This window comes from Zootoca vivipara, chromosome 2, assembly GCF_963506605.1.
Source record: "Zootoca vivipara chromosome 2, rZooViv1.1, whole genome shotgun sequence".
NCBI classification, from domain to species: domain Eukaryota; kingdom Metazoa; phylum Chordata; class Lepidosauria; order Squamata; family Lacertidae; genus Zootoca; species Zootoca vivipara.
In genome coordinates, this window is record NC_083277.1 from 50,415,567 (window position 1) to 50,435,524 (window position 19,958).

The window sequence follows — 19,958 nt, forward strand, 5'->3', positions numbered from 1 at the left end:
TCCATAGCTGGAACTCTATAATAATAATAATAATATAATTAATAGTAAAAAAATATTATTTCTACCCCGCCCATCTGGCTGAGTTTCCCCAGCCATTCTGGGCGGCTCCCAATCGAGTGTTAAAAACAATACAGCATTAAATATTACTGCTAATATGCACTTATATTTACACAACATTGGGAGCTATAAATAATTGCGATACTTTGTTATTTGATGCCATTATGGAATTGTAATTATGTAATTGTAACGGAGAAGCACATGAAATACAAAACACAGCTGGTTAACTTATGAAATAATTTGACTTTTCATTTGACTTTTTCAAGTGGCCCAAGGGAACAACTTTGTACAGTGTAGTTGGACATGGGGCTTTTCACTCTTGAAATATTTTAAAAGAGGAAGCAGTTTTGCACCAGGCACAAATTGAATAAGGTTTCGTATGTCAAAATTAAGATCTTGCCTCAAGTCAGGAGGACAACAGGATGCTTCTACACACCACTGTGCTCCCATTGCTGCACTCACATAAATAACTTTCATAAATGAAAATAGGTGCAGCCTTGTCGCGGGCTGATCTTTTCAGAAGCAGCATTTGTAATAGATGGGTCACCATCTCATGTATCTCACGTCTGATAACATGTGATTAAAACATTTAAAGGATCATCTAATCAATATTCAGCAAGACACTTCAAAGTGCAGCAAAGTCCTAACGCAGAGTCGTCAGTGAATACCAAATCTGAAGCTGGCACTTATTTCCAGTCAATCTGTCTGCCACTCTTTATTTTTTCAGTCATGAGCCACATCAGAGGGCACACAATTTAAATAAATGTTTGCTAAATGTAAAAGTGAATAGGTTTTTTTTTGTACTTCTGTTGTCTTGGTAGCACTCTGGGTTTTTTTCTTTGCATTATCTTACCTGCTAAGTAATTAAATGTGAACATTCACTGTGGGTATAAGAATTCTCATATAGAAATGAGTTTTTGTTGAATATGCTAATCCACTAAAAGCATTTTTTTATTTTCTAAGCATGTAGTGAAATGTGCTACACCTGGGTTGTCAACGAGGTGCCTTCCTGATGTTGTTGGATATAACTCCCATCATCCCTAGCCCATTGACCAGGAAAGCTGAGGCTGATGGGATTTGGAATCCAATGACATCTGAGAGGGCACCAAGTTGACTACTGTTTGAAACATCTCCTTCACGTTTTCTTTAGAATTGAAGCTGCTGAACACAAGTTTAAGGTGCTCAGCATTCTTAGTAGCTCATTTAACTGTGTGTGTGTGTGTAGATTAGATAGATAGATAGATAGATAGATAGATAGATAGATAGATAGATAGATAGATAGATTAGATATAGAGTCTTTACTGTAAGTCCCTTAAATATGACTGCTGTCTTATAGATTGAATGACAGGTGGCACTTAACATTGACTTCTCCATCGTAACAGGCATTCATGTTCTGGGTAGTTGATAACTTCCTTATGAAGAAAGGAAAAACAAAAGCTAAACTTGAAGAAAAAGAAGCTGGGCAGGATTCAAGGAATGGAAGCAAAGTTCGATACAGAAGAGCAGCCTCGCACGAAGAGTCTGAGTCAGAGGCAAGTTTTGCATTTGCTATTCATATCGTTTACAGTAAGCAAATGGGGAGGGAGTGATGGCGCAACCTTCTGTAACTTTAGTTTTTGCTTTTATTCCAGTAATGGTATCTACTCCTTTTTGCGGTGTTGATAAAGGGCAATGTTAATAGTAACTTAAAGACCCAAGTGAGTCATACATGCTACTTGTTTAGCTTACGACACTTCCTTCTCCCCCTTTTAAAGGTGTGTTTGCATTTGAAGATACTTTTGGGTGAGTGAGGGAAAACAAACACGAGTTCTGTCTAATTGCATATCAATATTTTGCCTATAGATCCTAATTTCAGCAGACGATGAAATGGAAGAATCAGATGTTGAAGAGGATCTTCGGAGACTGACTAACTTAAAGTCTGTAAAGAAAAAGAAGCACCGATTTGGTCTGCCTGTATGACAGATTCTGTGGCCTGCACATTTGCGGGTTTTATGACAGATGCTTCTATGGACAGTGGATTTTTCACTTGGCAACACTATGCTTATTGCCTGGAAACTGACTCAGAAGAAACAGAACATGGATAGTTGGGAAAGCTACCTGTTCAGTTGCACTATGGAAACACTGACCAAATATGCAAGAGTACCTTTTCATCATGGGTGGAAAAATTCTTGTTACCAAGGCGATTTGTACGCAACCCTTTCGGAAAAGGCGCCATAGAGCACCATTGTTTCTACTATGGTTCCTGAACGATATTATGAGAGAGACGTCGGATTAGCAACATTTGAATCAGTATGTTTTATTACTTAAAAAAACAAAGGCTTTTGCAACATATTCCTAGGACAGAATAGTTTTGCAGTTACAAATCGTAACTTACCCTGTAATATTCTTATGTAACTTTACTTCTTAAGGGTACTTTTGGCTGTCAAAATTGCCCCACCCTCCTACCCCAAAGCTCCTCTAACCTATTTGAACTTTTATATTTAAGTTATATTTTCATACTGGGATATTTAAGGATTGTGTTTGTCAAAGAAAATTATGTTGTTACTTTCTGTGCGTGGTGAAAAGGTCAAAAAAGTGCAGCAAAAAAATATATTATTTTTCATTGTGTCTGTCGTATAAAGGAGAGTCATGTGACAAAGGGAAATGGTGGCCAAGTGGCTACTAGTTACACATGGCCTTGAATGGGAGATCTGCACAAGCCTGGCTAAACCAAAACACAGTGAAAGGCAGCAAGTACTTGGCAGATTAAGTCCCTGGTCACTTCTGTGACCTGAAGACCATTTGGTGTATACATGGTCCTGTGCACTTTAGCATAAAAGCAACAATAATTGGCAATTCTATTTGTCACCGAACATTTTAGAGACCTCAGCAATGTTGGTTTCTTAAGTACTTGCAAGTCTTCTGAGCCCATATCTCAACTATTCCAAATCTCAAGCAACATTCCTTTTCTATATATATGATATTACAATCTTTCCTTGAAACGATAACAGTTGGGCCTTCATGTGATCGACAACTATGAATAGTGATGTAACAGGATTTGTAATTCTGTTCTTCCTTAGAGTGTTTCTTAGTGCTACAAAGTGTGCTGATCACTTCTAGCAGTAACTCATTCCTCAATTTCCTAAGAACAAAATAAGGCCAGAAGTAACAGCACCTAATACGTATATTCACCCATTAACAACATCATGGTAGTTGCTGCTTTTGTTGTTCTGCTATCCTATGGTAACTGAGAATATCTCTCTTGTCAATGGAATACTTGCCTACCTGATATGGTGCCCACAACTTATTTCGATGCTAGTTACTTACTGTTTGGCAGTTTTCCATGCTCATTTAAATCTTTGATGCAACAAAACAGCAAAAGTGTTTTCAGAATAAGAAGGGGGGGGGAATGCAAATCTGTAATTTATGGTATCTGAATATCAGACTGTATTTCAAGCCTTACAACACTGTCAACGACAGGAGCTCGGACTTTTCAGATATATTTTTTTACAGTTTTTATATGTGTAGTCTGTCTTAAATGTGGTCGGCTACACAAGCAGCTGGTGTGGTGGGATATCACTGGACTTTGGGATGTACAATACAAGGCTCCATTGTTGCTTTTTGCTAGCTTGACAGCGGTAGTTCTGAGGGGAGTGACATTTGCCTCACTTGCCCTGCTGCCCATAAGAAGCATCTTAGTGGGTGATGCATTTCGGAACTACATAATGAATGGTGGGGGTTGTTTCTTTTGCACAGCATCGTATCTGCAATACGTTGTTACATGTTGGTGTTCAGGCTGAAAACAACGGGAAACAATGCTTATCTCAATATAAAGTTGAGTGAAGCCTCTATTAGGAGGCGGGGAAATGCCTGTTCTCTCAAGAATCACACCTGAAGGCAGGTTCCATCACACCTTTGTGAGATTCTTGGGGACAAATTAGATGTTTTGGGGAGGCCTTCCCAATACATCCACATCCTTATCCTTAGTAAGATTTATATGCAAATAACATGTATGGGCCTCCTCTGAATTGGGGCCAAAGCAGAGGGGAAAGGATTAAAGCACCTCTCATCTCCCTCATGCCTGGGTCCCTGTGCAGATGGGGTGGTCCACACCTGTAATCTATTTTTAAAAGTTCATTCAGGGACTCAGAATTGTGTGGATGGCATCAGAATGGCAGATACGGTAATTTAACTTACTTTATCTGAGGTAGTGAAACAAACCGAGATGAAACCATAGGCCATTTATTTACTTTTCAGTTCTAATAATACCTATGTAGCTGACTAAATCCAAAAGCTTAACTTTATTCATTTCTTCCTGTGGCTTCAGTTACATGAAATGTCTGTTTTAAACAGTGTTGGGATGGGGAATTGTAAAAAATGAACCCAAAGCCTTAATTGTGTTAAATATTCCAACTTAGAGGAGACCTCAGATTTACCATTTTATTGAACAGTATGAGGCATCGGAGAGCAGCTTAATTCAAAAACCTAAAGAATAAAAGGTTCGGCTTTTTTGCTGCATTGTTCTATTTCATGGTGCTTTTTGCCTCTTGCAGCTTGACATGATGAAGCAGTGCTGGCCAAAGATGGGTTTAAAATGCTCATATGTCAGTAAGTGTGCATGGACCACATTTAAGAACAATAAAAATGGCCTTTGTGGGTCGCATCTAGGTCTGTGTTTCCCGCAGCAGTCAGATTCCTCTAGGCCAGCCTTTCTCAACCTTGGCTCCCCATTTGTTGTTGGACTACAACTCCCATAATCCCTGACCAGGGGCCTCCTGGCATGGGATGCTGGGAGTTGTAGTCCAACAATGTCTTGAGGACCCAAGGCTGAGAAAGGCTGCTCTAGCTGTTACGCGGGACATGGTTGTCACGGCTATTAGATCAGTTGTCTGTAAACATCCACAAAGCTGTCAAAGCTAGTGGTCATTGCTACATCACATCAGAGTTAACAGGTGAAGAAGTTGGAGAATGGCTTGAATTTTGCTGTAAGCTCTTCTGTAAAAGAAACTAATTGCTTTTGTAAAGGTGCAATAGAATAAAGGAACAATAATTTTGAATGGGGGCAGGGGCAGGATCCAGCCTAGCTGAAATAGGCTATGTTTTGTTCTTTACAGTGCTGCCTTTTTGCTTGCACTTAGATTGATTTTGGGTGTATTGGCTTGCTCTTCAGCGAGTTGTGGCAGGTTGAAGAGGGCAGAGGAAGTAGGCGAAACCTAAGTCGAACTCTGAAGGTCAATTTGTAAAGATCTCGTCACAAAAAAAGTGTAGGCTACTTCAGTCTGTGCTTGAGAAACCTGATTCTAATGTGATCCAGTTCTTTCTACGCTTACCGGTAAAACAAAAATAGTACCGTGTGCTGAATTCAATGGAGAGACTATGAGTTTCCCCTTGCCAAATGGATGAGATCCAAAAATGAAAGAGACCATGATTTGCCTCGTTGACTGTGCATGATATCATGTGCCCGACATATTTATTTGGGACATCCTGTGGTGGTTATGTAGTCATCATTTTCTGTTTTTAAACATATTAGTGTCTCCCATACTATGTTTAAATGAAATGCTGTGTGTTAATGTTGCTGGGAAAAAATGTGTTCCAAGCTTCTCTTCAGGGAAAAGACCTCATACTCGTTGATTTGTGAACTGAACTACAGCAATGCAAAGTGTTCCAAAGGCATTCCCCTCACAAGCATGTGCTTGGTTTTCAGCTATGCCTTGCTGGAAGGAGAGCGGTGGGAGGAGGGCTGTTCAGCCTTAACATTTCCTATTTTGAAATCTGGGCATCTTCGCCCCTGTGCATGGCTAATTGCAGCTCTGCGGCATCCGTACAAAAGCAGTGTGGTGGTGAACGCAACAAAACCAGCCACATCGGCCGATAGGAAACTTGCAATACATCAAAACTTTTGTAAAAGTTTCCAGTTAAATGACAGGAAATTACTATGGTTTTACAAAGCAAATGTGGTGTTTTTTTTAAAGGGATACTCTTTGCAATTAGGATTTTTGGGTGCATCTGGGATTCTAAATAAAAAGTAGGTCCCTTGAAGTTAAAAATGCAAGTCAAGATGTCCTCCGGATCATGTTTAACTTATGGTGTTTCATTAAAATGGAAAGAATGTTATGTACCTAAATCATGGTTTACAATAAAGTTTTGACTTAATAAAGAAATGTCCCTAGCTCTCTTCACTTCATTACCTGCATATTGGATTTATTTAAGATACAGTACAGTTAACTGGCGGGAGCAGATACTGCAAAGGGGTTGAATCTGGTCATCCAATGGTCATTTCTTAACTATTTTATTAAAGATGGCCCCACATGAAGAGCAGTGAGGGAGTCCAATGTAAATTGACTCAGTGCATGAGTTACACCTGAGACCTGGTTCCCTTTCTCCAGGTAGGGTTGCTGCAGTCAGTAAAGCAGTTGAAGCTGACAAAGGCGTTCCCAGCCACAGAGACCATGTGTGTACACAGAGATGGTGTCAGTTGTAGGATAACCCCCTAACCTGTACTTGGTACTTCAGGAAAGGTATAACACAGGCATCCCCAAACTTCGGCCCTCCAGATGTTTTGGACTACAATTCCAATCATCCCTGACCACTGGTCCTCTTAGCTAGGGATCATGGAAGTTGTAGGCCAAAACATCTGGAGGGCCGCAGTTTGGGGGTGCCTGGTATAACATCATCTAAGACAGGTTGAATATCTCCATCCAGAATTAGAGTTCCTAATCAACAGCTTGTCTAGATGAAGCTTCAGCTTGTTTGCCTTCATTCATATCTCCTTCCCCTCAGCTGTACTTAGCAAGGGCTACTTCTTGCTTTTGGAATTCAGCTGGAGAGAGTAGTAGAAATTGATATTAAAATGGCCCAGAAGATTGACTTTTTGCTGAGGAGAATTAGCAACTAGAAAGTTCAAGCACCTCATTTTCCCCACTTCAATTTTCTCCACAGTGAGTGTCCCTACCCCAACATTATGGAGCAGTGGGGGAAAGACTCCTTTTTACCTTCATTACAACTAGTTCTGCCCTACTGGCTTTCCATGAGATTTATATATGCCTAATGCTGCAGCCTAAATTGAGCATTTGCAACACAAAGCCCTGCCCTTTAAGGCTATAAATAGAGGCTCGGAGGGTTCCCTTGGAACAAGTACTTGTTCAAGCAGAAAGGACAAGACTTCCACATAGTTCTGCTGGCCCAGCTGTCTTTTCTTGTCACTTGTGTGGTTCTTCTTCTCAATGCAGCCACGCAGCTCAGTAAATGCTGTGAACCTCAGTCACCGCTAAGAATAAACCTCTCAACATCAAGGCTGTGTCAACCTCAAACACTCCAGGAACTGGATTGGGAAGATGACCCGGTAGACTGACCTCACACAAGAGTCTATAAAAGTTTGAGGTAGCCGACTACTTCTTCAGCCTTTGGATTTTAAGCAAGGAGACTACTGGTACTCTTAGTGCAAGTGCTGCAGTGATGTCACAGGTATAGCTTTTATTTTTTTCCTTTGTTTTTCTAGCATTAATACCGGTTGGCATTGTGCTTATCTCCAGCTCTGTCAGTGCTATAGCTGTGAACTGAATCGGCAAAGTTGGTGCTGCACAGCTTTGGGATCTTGGGTTCAGCAATTAACTATTCTAGCAAGTTTGGGGGACTAAGAAACTATTCTAGCAAGTTTGGGGGACTAAGAAAAAATGTGTTTTTAGCTTTCTCCTGCTATCCTGCTTTCCCCCTTCCAGTATCAATGAATACATTTAAGGATATAGGTCTAGTGCTTTAATACATGCTAATATTGTTTATAGAATTTTTTAATCTTAGGGTTATGTGCGTGTTCAGCTTTGCTTGAGCAATGATCTTAAATGATGTAACGTTCTGCTAACTTCTGACAACAGACTAAAATTTGCTGTTGAGGCAAATGTTTTACAATATTTGAGTTAACAATTGGTTGGACAATCTGTAAAGCTGAAGTTTTCTTCCTATCCACCTTTCAAGATGAGGTGGGCGTTTTTTTGCAGGGAAACATTATGCTAACAAGGGCTCAGAGTGCAGAGCTTGTATGTTGGATTGCCATGTGTTCTCTTTTTCCAGGACGCATCCTCTTTTTCAAGGGTAAAAATTGAGACAAATTGCACTTATTTGCTTTGAATGGCTGTCACAGCGTCCTCTTTTTTGCTCTTCAAAATACGGCAAGATAGGGAGTTTTCATCATATGGAAGCAAACCATGCTTTCCTAATGGAATCAATTATGTCAGGGCTAGGACAAAAGGGAATTTTGGAGCAGATTTGGCACACAGGCAGCAACTATTCAGAAGCTGCTTTAGGAGGCTGTGCCTAGGAATTTTGTTCTGCTTAGTGTCTGTTCAAAGTAAATATTCACTGAAGGAATACTAGAGATGTTCTAAACAAGCACTCACTTCCCTGCCACAGTTTCAGATAAATGGTAGGATAGATTGTTGGTACAGCAAGCACAGGAATGGTTGCAGGCTGAAAGCTTTGCCCATGACTAAATCTGTCACGTCAATAACATTGGAAATAATGTGTTCACTGGCAGGAATCGTATTATGGTCTTGATGCCAGCAGAACTGCTGATCTCTCTGGTCTGTAGTGCTTGTTGCTTGCTTTTCTATCATGGGGGGAGAGGAGGTAGGGCTAGGTCTGCAAGTTCCCTGACCTCATGGGGGCTGCTTTTAACTCATTTGGCTGTTTATAACATGGTGAGTTGCTTCTGTGGAATGGCTGTGCCAGCATGACAAACAACCAGATGTCGGCAGATCTGCAGAAAAGTACTTCAGTTGTAGGCATTATAAATCTGTGGGGACGCGGGTGGCGCTGTGGTCTAAAACCACTGAGCCTCTTGGGCTTGCCGATCAGAAGGTCGGCAGTTCGAATCCCCGCGACGGGGTGAGCTCCCGTTACTCTGTCCCAGCTCCTGCCAACCTAGCAGTTCAAAAGCACGCCAGTGCAAGTAAATAGGTACCGCTGTGCCGGGAAGGTAAAAGGTGTTTCTGTGGGCTCTGGTTCCCATCACAGTGTTCTCTTGTGCCAGAAGTGCTTTAGTCATGCTGGCCACATGACCTGGAAAGCTGTCTGTGGACAAACGCCGGCTCCCTCGGCCTGAAAGCGAGATGAGTGCCGCAATGCCAGGGGTCATTTACTTTTACCTTTACCTTTTATAAATCTGTGGTAGCGAAAACAGCAAAGAGTCTCATGGCACCTTTAAAAGACACCCTTTTTATTATGATGCATGCAGTGGCGTGCAGTGAATTTTTTTTGTAGGGGGACAGTTAAGGCCAGAGGCACCAGCTTCTAAGGGCAATGGGGGGGGGAATGTCCTGGCATGTGGGCATCGCAATTCCCTCCCTGATCTGGGCAGAAGCTTCCTGGGCTTTGGAAAGGAGGAGCCAGACTTTAATATTCTGATTTACCAGGAACATTTAGGAGACTAGCCAATCCCCCTAGGCCATCGATTACATGCTACTGGATGCATGCATTTGTTAACTAGCAACTGAGGATCACACTTCCTGTGCCTGGTGAAGTGGACTCTAGGGCAATTCCAGGCTGTCACTATTTTGGGGGTACAACCACATACTGGCAAATTCACTTTCCACAATTCTTGGTAGGTCTTGTGCCGCAATCTCACTTCCCTTTTGTAATAAGAAAGGTGGCTGGAAAATGCCCGGAGAACTGTGAGAAAACACCAGACAGAGGGCCTTCTCGGTAGCAGCACCCACCCTGTGGAATGCCCTTCCATCAGATGTCAAGCAGTTATCCTAATTTTAAAAGACATCTGAAGGCAGCCCTGTTTAGGGGAGCTTTTAATATTTAATGCTGTATTGTTTTAATATTCAATTGGGAGCTGCCCAGAGTGGCTGGGGAGACTCAGCCAGATGGGCGGGGTATAAATATATTATTATTACCGGTATTATTATTATTATTATTATTATTATTATTATTATTATTATTTTATTACTTGTTTTGATACAGTATTGTCTAACCTCCCCACAACCACTTCAGAATAAATGCTCATTAAACAGCTAACATTGCCTAACCTTTCTGCAAAAAGATCAGGATGAATACTCAGTAAACTGACCACCTGAAAGCACCCCTAGTCCACAGAAGCTTATACAATTATTTGTTCATCTTTAAGGTGCCACAAGATTCTACAGCAGGCATCCCCAAACTTCGGCCCTCCAGATGTTTTGGACTACAATTCCCATCATCCCTGACCACTGGTCCTGTTAGCTAGGGATCATGGGAGTTGTAGGCCAAAACATCCGGACGGCTGCAATTTGGGGATGCCTGCGCTACAGTAATGGTCAGTCACATGATAATTGTCACACAGAGTGCTTTGAAAATAGACACCATTTGGCAACTTTAAAGGGCAGACTAGACCTGAGTCACAGCATTGGTTCATCGAACTCAGTACACTTTCTACACTGACCAGCAGTGGCTGTTCAGGGTTTCTGGCAGTGAAAATTCCCAGCCCCACCTGCAGATGCTGGGACTTGAACCTGGGACCTTCTGCATGCAAAGCAAATGCTCTACCGTTGAGCTACAGGCATAGTGTGAAATACGCTGTTCCCTATTCTGGGCCAGATTCAACTAAACAGATGCACTAGCAGAAGCCATGAACTGAGTCTTGCTAGTGCAACAAGGCTTCCTCTTCTCCTCCCCCTATGTGCCCCCACAAATTGGCTTGCATGTGCGTCAGGAGATCCCCTAGAACAGCATGTGGGAGAGGAAAGGGGAAATCATTCTCTTAGCCTAAGCATTTCTGCTTGCCAGATGGAACTATCCTAATAGCGGGACAACATATTCCTCCCCAAGTGTTCATGCCTTCAATAGGTCCTCCTGGCTCTGGGGAACACAATATATTTGAATACCATCACTGTCTGCCCATTGCTGCTGGACAGTTTTTGAAAAGCAAGCTTTTAATAGTCAGCCTTTAATTTGTTCTTTGCCTGGCACTGTTGTTTGCTTCCCCAGAGGTCTGATTTTTTATTTTTTTTTATTTTTGTTCCCACAGTAAACTAGAAGCAAGCTATTCCCATGCATTCTTTAAATATGTAGACATCTCCATTGCTACAAATCTTTTGCTTTGCTGTATTTTAAGGTCTTTAGGGACACGGGTGGAGCTGTGGTCTAAACCACAGAGCCTAGGGCTTGCCAATCAGAAGGTTGGCGGTTCGAATCCCCGTGACAGGGCGAGCTCCCATTGCTCGGTCCCAGCTCCTGCCAACCTGGCAGTTCAAAAGCACATCAAGGTGCACGTAGATAAATAGGTACTGCTCCGACGGAAATGTAAACGCCGTTTCCGTGCGCTGCTCTGGTTCGCCAGAAGCGGCTTAGTCATGCTGGCCACATGACCCGGAAGCTGTCTGTGGAAAAACACCGGCTCCCTCGGCCAGTAAAGCAAGATGAGCACCACAACCCCAGAGTCGTCTGCGACTGTGCTTAATGGTCAGGGTCCCTTTACCTTTATTTAAAGGTCTTTATTGTGCAAGCCATTTAATTTGAGGTATTTTGTGCCCATACCAATTTATGTCTACTCTGTACCAAGAGGAACATGCCAGCCTTATTGTTGATTTAGCAAAAAGAGTACCTAACACATATTATGGGCAAAGAGAAATAATTGTGCATTCGAGAACATCTTAAAGTGGAGATGTTCAGGACCACCAAGTTAAACGAAACCAAAAATAGATTTACTTCCCAAAAAATGTGCACACAAAGTGGTGGCATCTTTCTTCTGTTTTCCAAAGTAATTACACTAGAAAACTGAACTGGAACAAGTTAAAATGCATCAATGCATTTATTTTTATATTAGGTGCTTCCCAGTGTGTAGAACACAGTGTCCAATCTGTACACACATCTTTAAGGACAGGACATGGGCAACAGCTACCCCTGTGCATTATCACCTTCTCCTCATTATACAGCACCATCAATTTACATAGTCCCCTAAATTAACATAAAGTTCCTTGCCCAATGAGCTTAAATCTATTATTATTATTATTATTCGTGTTAGTATTCATTTCATTTCTATACCACTTTATATTTTTAAGGGGGAGGGAATCTCAGTGGTTTATTTACAACCTACATTAAAACATCAAATAAAACAAATCCAGAATAAAACATTACTGAATAATCTATACGGTATATATCCAAAACAAACACAACTAACAGGAAACTAAAATGTTATTTTAAAGATTTCTAAATGAAACATTACAAAGGCGGTCAACTACAGAATGCACATTTAATGCAGCAGAGGTTTTTTTTATTTTTTTAAAAAAAATCTTAAGCATTTCATGTGGTTACCTGAAGGTATGTGGCCAGGTGATAGGATGGAGCAGCTTAAAAATTTATAAGACAGCAAGTTACCTTTGTTGCGGTTATGCTGTTCCATCTTTTTATACAAATGTGTTCCTTTTTAGCCAGCTCCTGTGAAAAAGAAGCGCCCTCCAGTAAAGGAAGAAGATCTCAAAGGGGCTAGAGGGAAGCTTTCTGGGAACCAGGAAATCAAATCCAAAACCTACCAAGTCATGAAGCAATGTGGTAAGTTTCTACCGCTATCCTTTCTGCAATATAATGTAACCTTGAGCTGAGAGCTGGGAGAATGGGTGCCTTTAAACAGCAGATTACTCAACATCCAACGCTAAGTAGATACTAGGGGCACATGTTTCCAACTGCATGTGAATCAAAGTTCTGCTTACAAGGCCAGTTGCTGCAATACAAATGTTTTCATGTTTAATGTTTTCACCTTTTAGACATGCATCATTTTACAACACAGTAACTCAGTTTTACTAGCAAACCGGAGGTTAAGCTAACCCCTTTCCAGCCCCGGGAGGAGCATGGGGAGCGTTCGCAAGACACACCTACACACTGCAACTGACAGACTCACGTGCCGCGACGTGGAAAGCTAGGCTGTATCCCATTAGAAACGAAACATAAACCATGAACGGGTGCCCCTTTGCATGCAACAACGTCTTGCGGTTACAAAAACATTTTTCTTTCTCTTCTTTTTCTCCAGAACATGTGCCAACTGAGTATAGATTAAATTATACAACAAGCGTAACTGTCTGCTATAATCAATCACTAATTTATAAACATATAACACAGAATAACTTCAATCACTAATTTAGAAGAAGAAGAGTTTGGATTTGATATCCCGTTGTTTTTTTTTTATTAGCAAAAAATCTTTATTAATATTAAAATCTATACAAAAAAAGAAATATACATTTCATTTGCACCATAGTCAATAAAAAACAACTTCCAAAACTTTAACACATCACTTTCATTTAAATTTTCTCTATTACTTGCGTTACTCTCCCCTGAAACAAAACATTAAATTTAGATTCCCTCCTTATCAAATTTCCCACTCAAAATCCTTGTGGTCAGCTAGTCAAAACAGATCGCCAACTCTGTTTTAATATCTTTTTTCTTAAAATATTCCTCTACATATTCCCATTTCTTTTTGGACCTTTGCTTCGATTTATTCCTAATTGCCGCTGTCATTCTATCAAGGTTCATAAACTCAATTAATTTTAATTGCCACTCTTGAATTGTGGGTATCTCTTCTCTTTTCCATTTCTGCCCAATCAGTAATCTTGCCGCTGCGCAGGAATAAAGAAAAATATCTATCCTATCCTTTGGGAGGTTTTCAGGTACCAGACTCAATAAAAAATATTCTGGGCTCTTTTTGAAAGTGATCTTTAACATTTTTTTCAACTCTTCATAAACTTTCCCCCAAAATTCCTTGATCTTGGCACACCCCCACCAGCAATGCATATAATTTCCCCCCTTTTTTTTGACATTTCCAACAATTTATTTCTTCATTCTTATATATTTTAGACAACCTATCTGGTGTTAGGTGCCACCTGTAAACCATTTTAAACATATTTTCTTTTATTCTAGCACAAGCCGTGAACTTCATTGTAACTTTCCATAATTTATCCCATTGGGCCATATAAATTGGCCTTCCTAGGTCCTGGGCCCATTTAACCATAACACATTTGATTGCTTCATCCTTCAATTCCCATTCCAAAAGGAATTTGTAGATCTTCGATAATGGTTTAACTATATTCCCCAATAACAACTCCTGTAATTTAGATTCCTCTTTCCCGAAGCCAATTTTTTGATGTTCTTTAAATAGACTTTGTAATTGCATATATTGTAGCCAGCTCGTACAGCTTGATTTGATTTGATCATAGGGCTTTAACACTAATTGTTCTCCATCTTTTTCTATTAGGTCTTTATACGTTAACCATCTCCCGTTTTTGCTTCTGCCTCCCATTGATGTCATCTCCAAGGGGGAGATCCACCAGGGTATTTTAGGTTCTAATAAATCCTTGAATTCTCGCCAAACTTTGAGGATTGATTTTTTAATTACATGATCTGGGAATTGTTTAAATTTCTTTGTGTCGTCCTGCAAAAGATATGTGTGCCACCCCGTAACATTCCTAAAACCTTCTACTTCTAGAACTTCTTCGTCCTCTAGTACCAACCAATCCCTAAGCCAGCAAAAACATGCGGATGCATAGTAGATCCTCAAGTCCGGGACCCCCCATCCTCCCCTTTCTTTAACGTCGGTGAGCAATCTATACTGAATCCTTGCCTTTTTCCCTAGCCAAATGAAATCGCTCAGATCCCTTCTCCAGTTGTTAAATACCTCCTTTTTTCCCACTATAGGCAACATTTGGAATAGGAATAAAATCCTAGGCAATATTACCATTTTGATCGTAGCTATTCTACTTGATAGTGATAAATTTAAGTCTTTCCATCTTTCCATCTCCTTTTTAATATCCCTCCAGACTTTCCCATAATTATTTTCAAAAAGCTCTATATTATTTGCGCTAATCTCAATTCCCAAATATTTAACTTTTTTGACTATTTCCCAATCCACTGATATCCCTAAATTTTCAATTCCTTCCTTTCTTATATTTTTGACTAATATTTTAGTTTTCTTCCCATTAATTCTCAATCCCGATACTTCTTCAAATCTTTTTAAAACCTTTTTTAAAATCATGATTGATTCTTTTGGATCCTCTGTCATCACTATCATATCGTCGGCGAAGGCATAAATTTTATATATTATCTTTTTAACTTTAATTCCTCTAATTTCCCTGTTTTCTTTAATATCCTCCAATAAAAACTCAATAGACAATATAAATAATAAGGGGGATAGGGGACACCCCTGCCTCGTTCCCTTTTTTATCTCGAACTCCTCCATTACCTCCCCATTTAAAATTAATTTTGCGAATTGGCTATCATAGATCGAATTGATTACCTCCAAAAAATTCCCCTTAATTCCCATTTTAGCTAACGATTTCTTCATAAATTCCCACGATAAAGAATCAAAGGCTTTTTCTATGTCAAGGAAAACAAAGGCTGCCCCGTTGCCCGGCAACCAATCCAAATATTCTACCAAATCCAAGAGAATCCTCACATTCCTGGCCATTTTCCTACCTGGCAAGAATCCTTGTTGATTTTGTTCTATAATCCTGTTCAAAATTCCTTTTAATCTACTCGCAAGGATCTCAGCAAATAATTTATAATCTACATTGAGGAGCGAGATGGGTCTAAAATTTCCGACTTGTTTAAATTCTTCCTCATCCTTCGGGATCAAAGTAATAAAGGCCTCTTGCCAAGATCTTGGTATTGGCCCTCCTTCCATAATTCTATTAACTAAATTCTGATGTACCCCTCCGAGCTCTTCCTTGAATATTTTATAATGCTGGCTGGGCAGGCCATCCGTCCCCGGGGACTTACCCACTTTTGCTTTCTTAATGGCATCATAGATTTCTTGCAGAGACACTGGCTTGTTTAATAAATCTATTTCTTCTTTCATAATTATTTTCTCTTTTTTCTTTGAAAAATAATCCTCTAGCTTCTTTTCATTAATGTTCCCCTTCTCATATAATTTTTTATAATACTGTATAAGGCGTTTCTGAATATGTTCGATTCTTGTCAGTTTTTCACCTTTATCTATTATCCCCGTAATCAATCTTCCCTTTTGCATTTTCCTTAATTTCCATGCCAATAATTTCCCTGTCTTCCCTCCCCATTCAAATGTTTTTTGCTTACTCCATCTTATTTTATTTTCAATTTCTTCCCCCACTAATACTGAAAGCTCTCTTTGTAAGATTTTCATTTGATATCCCGCTTTATCACTGCCCAAAGGAGTCTCAAAGCGGCTAAAAATCTCCTTTCCCCTCCTCCCCCACAACAGACACCCTGTGAGGTGGGTGGGGCTGAGAGACTTCAGAGAAGTGTGACTAGCCCAAGGTCACCCAGCAGCTGCATGTGGAGGAGCAGAGACATGAACCCAGTTCCCCAGATTAGGAGTCTACCGCTCTTAACCACTACACCACACTGGCTCCCTTTAAAAAATAATTAGGCTCTCTGTATATACAAATACACATGTACATAAATAGCACCAGCAAAAGATGCTTCAACATCTTTTGAGAACAGTACGAGCTTGTGTTTGGCAAGGTCAAAACATAGAAACATTAGGCAAGGTTAAAAACATATAACGCAGAATAACTTAAATAACACAACCATAAACGTCATATCACTCGTGATTCAAACCAACATCAGTTCAATGTATTCAGTCATATGCTGTAGTTCATATTGGGTATCCATATGGCATATAAATTGGTTCAAAAGTACTTCCAAATGGATGTGTAGTATTTGAGATTTTTGTTCACCGCTACCAGGAATATATAGTTTGGAATATACTGTGTCTGACGATGGCAGTTAGCGGTTATTCCACAGAATGGATTGTCCAAGCGCGGTGACAAGTATAGGTGGCAGTGGAACATCCAGGTGAAGACGAGACGTATATATGAAGGTGGCAAGGGAGTATCCACAAGCAAAAAGTATCCAAAAGCAAAAAGTATCCAAAAGCAAAAGACAAGGCTACCCAGGGTATGTGCCTTGTTTCACCAAAGTTGGCTTCTTCAGTGAGCGAATTGCTGCATGTTATAAGGAAATAAAAAGTCAGTCTTTTTACCACCAAAAACGTGAGTAATGTTCTTATCAATGTATGTACATACCTTTCCACAATAAAGTACTGGCTGGAAAACTCCAGGTAAGTAACGCTCCAATTACCAGATAAGGCTCTAGTCCATATAAAGGTCTGGCTGCAGACATTAACAGGTGTGATCAATCAAAGCTAACACGGATAACTTTTAAAGGGACTTTCCAGATTATGCTTACAGTGTATGGCAAAAGGTTACATGCTCAATAGAATCGAAACAATTATCATCCCATACAGAGAAATTACAGATAACAATTATAATCAATGTCAGTATTTGAACCATTTGGATGTAAGGTATTGAATAGAAAGATAAACTTGGTTTCCTGCTGCATTAGTTTCTGCCTGGCAAAAGTGATATGGCGTTTATGGTTGTGTTATTTTAAGTTATTCTGCGTTATATGTTTATAAATTAGTGATTGATTATAGCAGCCGGTTACGCTTGTTGTATAATTGATACTTGCTACTCGTAACCTAGGTTTGTGTTGTGTGTGGTACACGGTTTTCTTGACCAACTGACTATAGGCCTTCTCTTTCCCCATTAAAAGAAACATCCCCTACCCCACACATGGGCTATCTTTCCTAGCAGATACGGCCACAACAGCAAGATTCTCCCCTCCCTGATAGGTTTTATACAGTGATCATAATGCTGTTTGCAGGATTAGGCTACTTTTGCCATAACACTATGCATAACTGCTCCCAGGGCGCACACAACCCAAAAAAACCACAACTGGTCATCTACATTAAACCCTAAATGGTAAATATTCCAGCCTTATCTTCTCAGAGGAAGCTTTTCAAGATGGAGAGGATAGGTGCCTTCTTTAGATAAATGTACTGTATTGCATTTTTTAAAAAGTGCATCTGCCTATGAGGCCCAAGTATCCAGCACTTCTGTACACACTGAAATGTGTGACAGACAGACCCTTTTCAAGTGCACATTATGTATATTTCAGGGGACCTTTTCACAGCTGCTGTTGACTGCGAAGCATTATTGCTGCGGTATTAATTGTCTCCTGTTCTTTTTCCAGAGCAAGCTGGCTCTGCCGCACCATCCGTATTCAGCCGAGACCGCACAGGGGGGGAAACAGTATTTGATAAACCCAAAGAAGAGCCTCCGAAGAGTGTCTTTGGCTGACTGCCAATTTCAAGATCTGCAACGAATATACATGGAGTACCTAACCCCTTATTTTGCTTTCACATGCACCAGTCTTATTACTTGTGCTGTTAATTCCTTTAATTCCTAATTAACAAGAGAACTTGTATTGAAAAAAGGCACTTCTTTTTATACGTTGTGGGGCTTGTTTGTTTTTTGACCTTCCTTAGCAACGTAGTGGATGATTCAAGTAGAGCAGTAGTTACTGAGCGCAGGCTTGTATTATAATGACCAATTTTGTTACAAACGTACATGGCTCTCTTCTATTTTATGTTCCAGAACAGTGTCTCAGTTCCAAATGTGGTTATAATTCTGAGCTGTAAAACCAATAAAGCATGATGGTTCTGATTTTGGCTAAGTACCTCTTTTCCCTTGCAGAAAAACAACTTCCTCACACAAATAACTGGAGGAATTTGTGTTTTTGCCCATTGGTGCCCAGCATGAAAATACCTCAATTCTAAGTGGAAGCTATCTGACCCAGACTTGGCTTTTGGACAGAGACTTCCACTTAGACCCCTCTAAAAGGGTATCCTGAGATCGCTTTAGGTTGGGATGATGCACCAATTCACTCCAAACCCTTTAATGGGTTAGTATCCCACCCAATGCCTTATCTGACTGCGCCGAGTGACAAGAGCACAGTGAGCTTTTATTCCCAGGCAGTGGACCGGAATGAAGACTTCGTGACTCTGGTCCATCATCTAGACTCCAGCTCCTTGCCTGCTCATGGTTGGGCAGTTCAATTTTGGGGTGTGTTGGCAAGCTATCCTGCCATCTAAAGCAGCCAGCTGGGAGAGGACCGAATGGTCAGCTGTGAAGGACATAACCCCTCAGTTGTCCCCATGGAACATGGTAATGCAAATGGGGATACAGTGGTGCCTCGCAAGACGAATTTAATTCATTCCGCGAGTCAATTCGTTTTGCGGAAAATTGGTCTTGCGAATCGTGGTTTCCCATAGGAATGCATTGAAATTTCTTTTTTGCCCATAGGAACACATTAATTAAATTTCAATGCATTCCTATGGGAAACCGCGACTCGCAAGACGAATTTTTTGCAAAACGAATTCGTCTTGCGAGTCACCATCAGATCGCAAGACGCATTTGTCTTGCGAAAAATTCGTCTTGCAGAGCATTCGTCTTGCAAGGTACCACTGTACTTAGCTGGGCCAGCCAGGGCTATCATATTACAAGGAGACTGGTTCCTCTTGTATAGCCCCCAATTTTGTAGGTGGTTGAGACCCCCAGGCACAATTAATCCCTCAGTTCTATAACAATAGAAGAGTATTTGGTTTTCCCAGTAGTGATGTATGGAAGTGAGAGCTGGACCATAAAGAAGGCTGATCGCCGAAGAATTGATGCTTTTGAATTATGGTGCTGGAGGAGACTCTTGAGAGTCCCATGGACTGCAAGAAGATCAAACCTATCCATTCTGAAGGAAATCAGCCCTGAGTGCTCACTGGAAGGACAGATCGTGAAGCTGAGGCTCCAATACTTTGGCCACCTCATGAGAAGAGAAGAATCCTTGGAAAAGACCCTGATGTTGGGAAAGATTGAGGGCACTAGGAGAAGGGGATGACAGAGGACGAGATGGTTGGACAGTGTTCTCGAAGCTACCAACATGAGTTTGACCAAACTGCGGGAGGCAGTGCAAGACAGGAGTGCCTGGCGTGCTATGGTCCATGGGGTCACGAAGAGTCGGACACGACTAAACGACTAAACAACAACAACAACAACAACAGAAGAGTATTTGATTAACTCATAGTG

At 40.7% G+C, this 19,958-nt stretch overlaps 2 protein-coding genes across 3 annotated transcripts in view; both read left to right on the plus strand.

The window, feature by feature from the left end:
• STIMATE (STIM activating enhancer) overlaps positions 1-7,068 on the plus strand; it is a 32,522-nt gene extending 25,454 nt beyond the window's left edge. For both annotated transcript variants that reach the window (XM_035106164.2, XM_060271508.1), the window contains 2 exons: positions 1,440-1,589; positions 1,900-7,068. In XM_035106164.2, the coding sequence (XP_034962055.2) occupies positions 1,440-1,589; positions 1,900-2,016 (267 nt within the window). In that variant the 3' untranslated portion in view covers positions 2,017-7,068. The remainder of the gene's footprint in view (positions 1-1,439; positions 1,590-1,899) is intronic.
• Positions 7,069-7,349: 281 nt separating this feature from the next.
• MUSTN1 (musculoskeletal, embryonic nuclear protein 1) lies at positions 7,350-18,545 on the plus strand. The gene is made up of 3 exons (XM_035106165.2): positions 7,350-7,500; positions 12,444-12,564; positions 18,073-18,545. The coding sequence occupies exons 1-3, from the start codon at positions 7,492-7,494 to the stop codon at positions 18,177-18,179; spliced, it is 237 nt and encodes a 78-aa protein (XP_034962056.1). The 5' UTR covers positions 7,350-7,491; the 3' UTR covers positions 18,180-18,545.
• Positions 18,546-19,958: the final 1,413 nt, after the last annotated feature.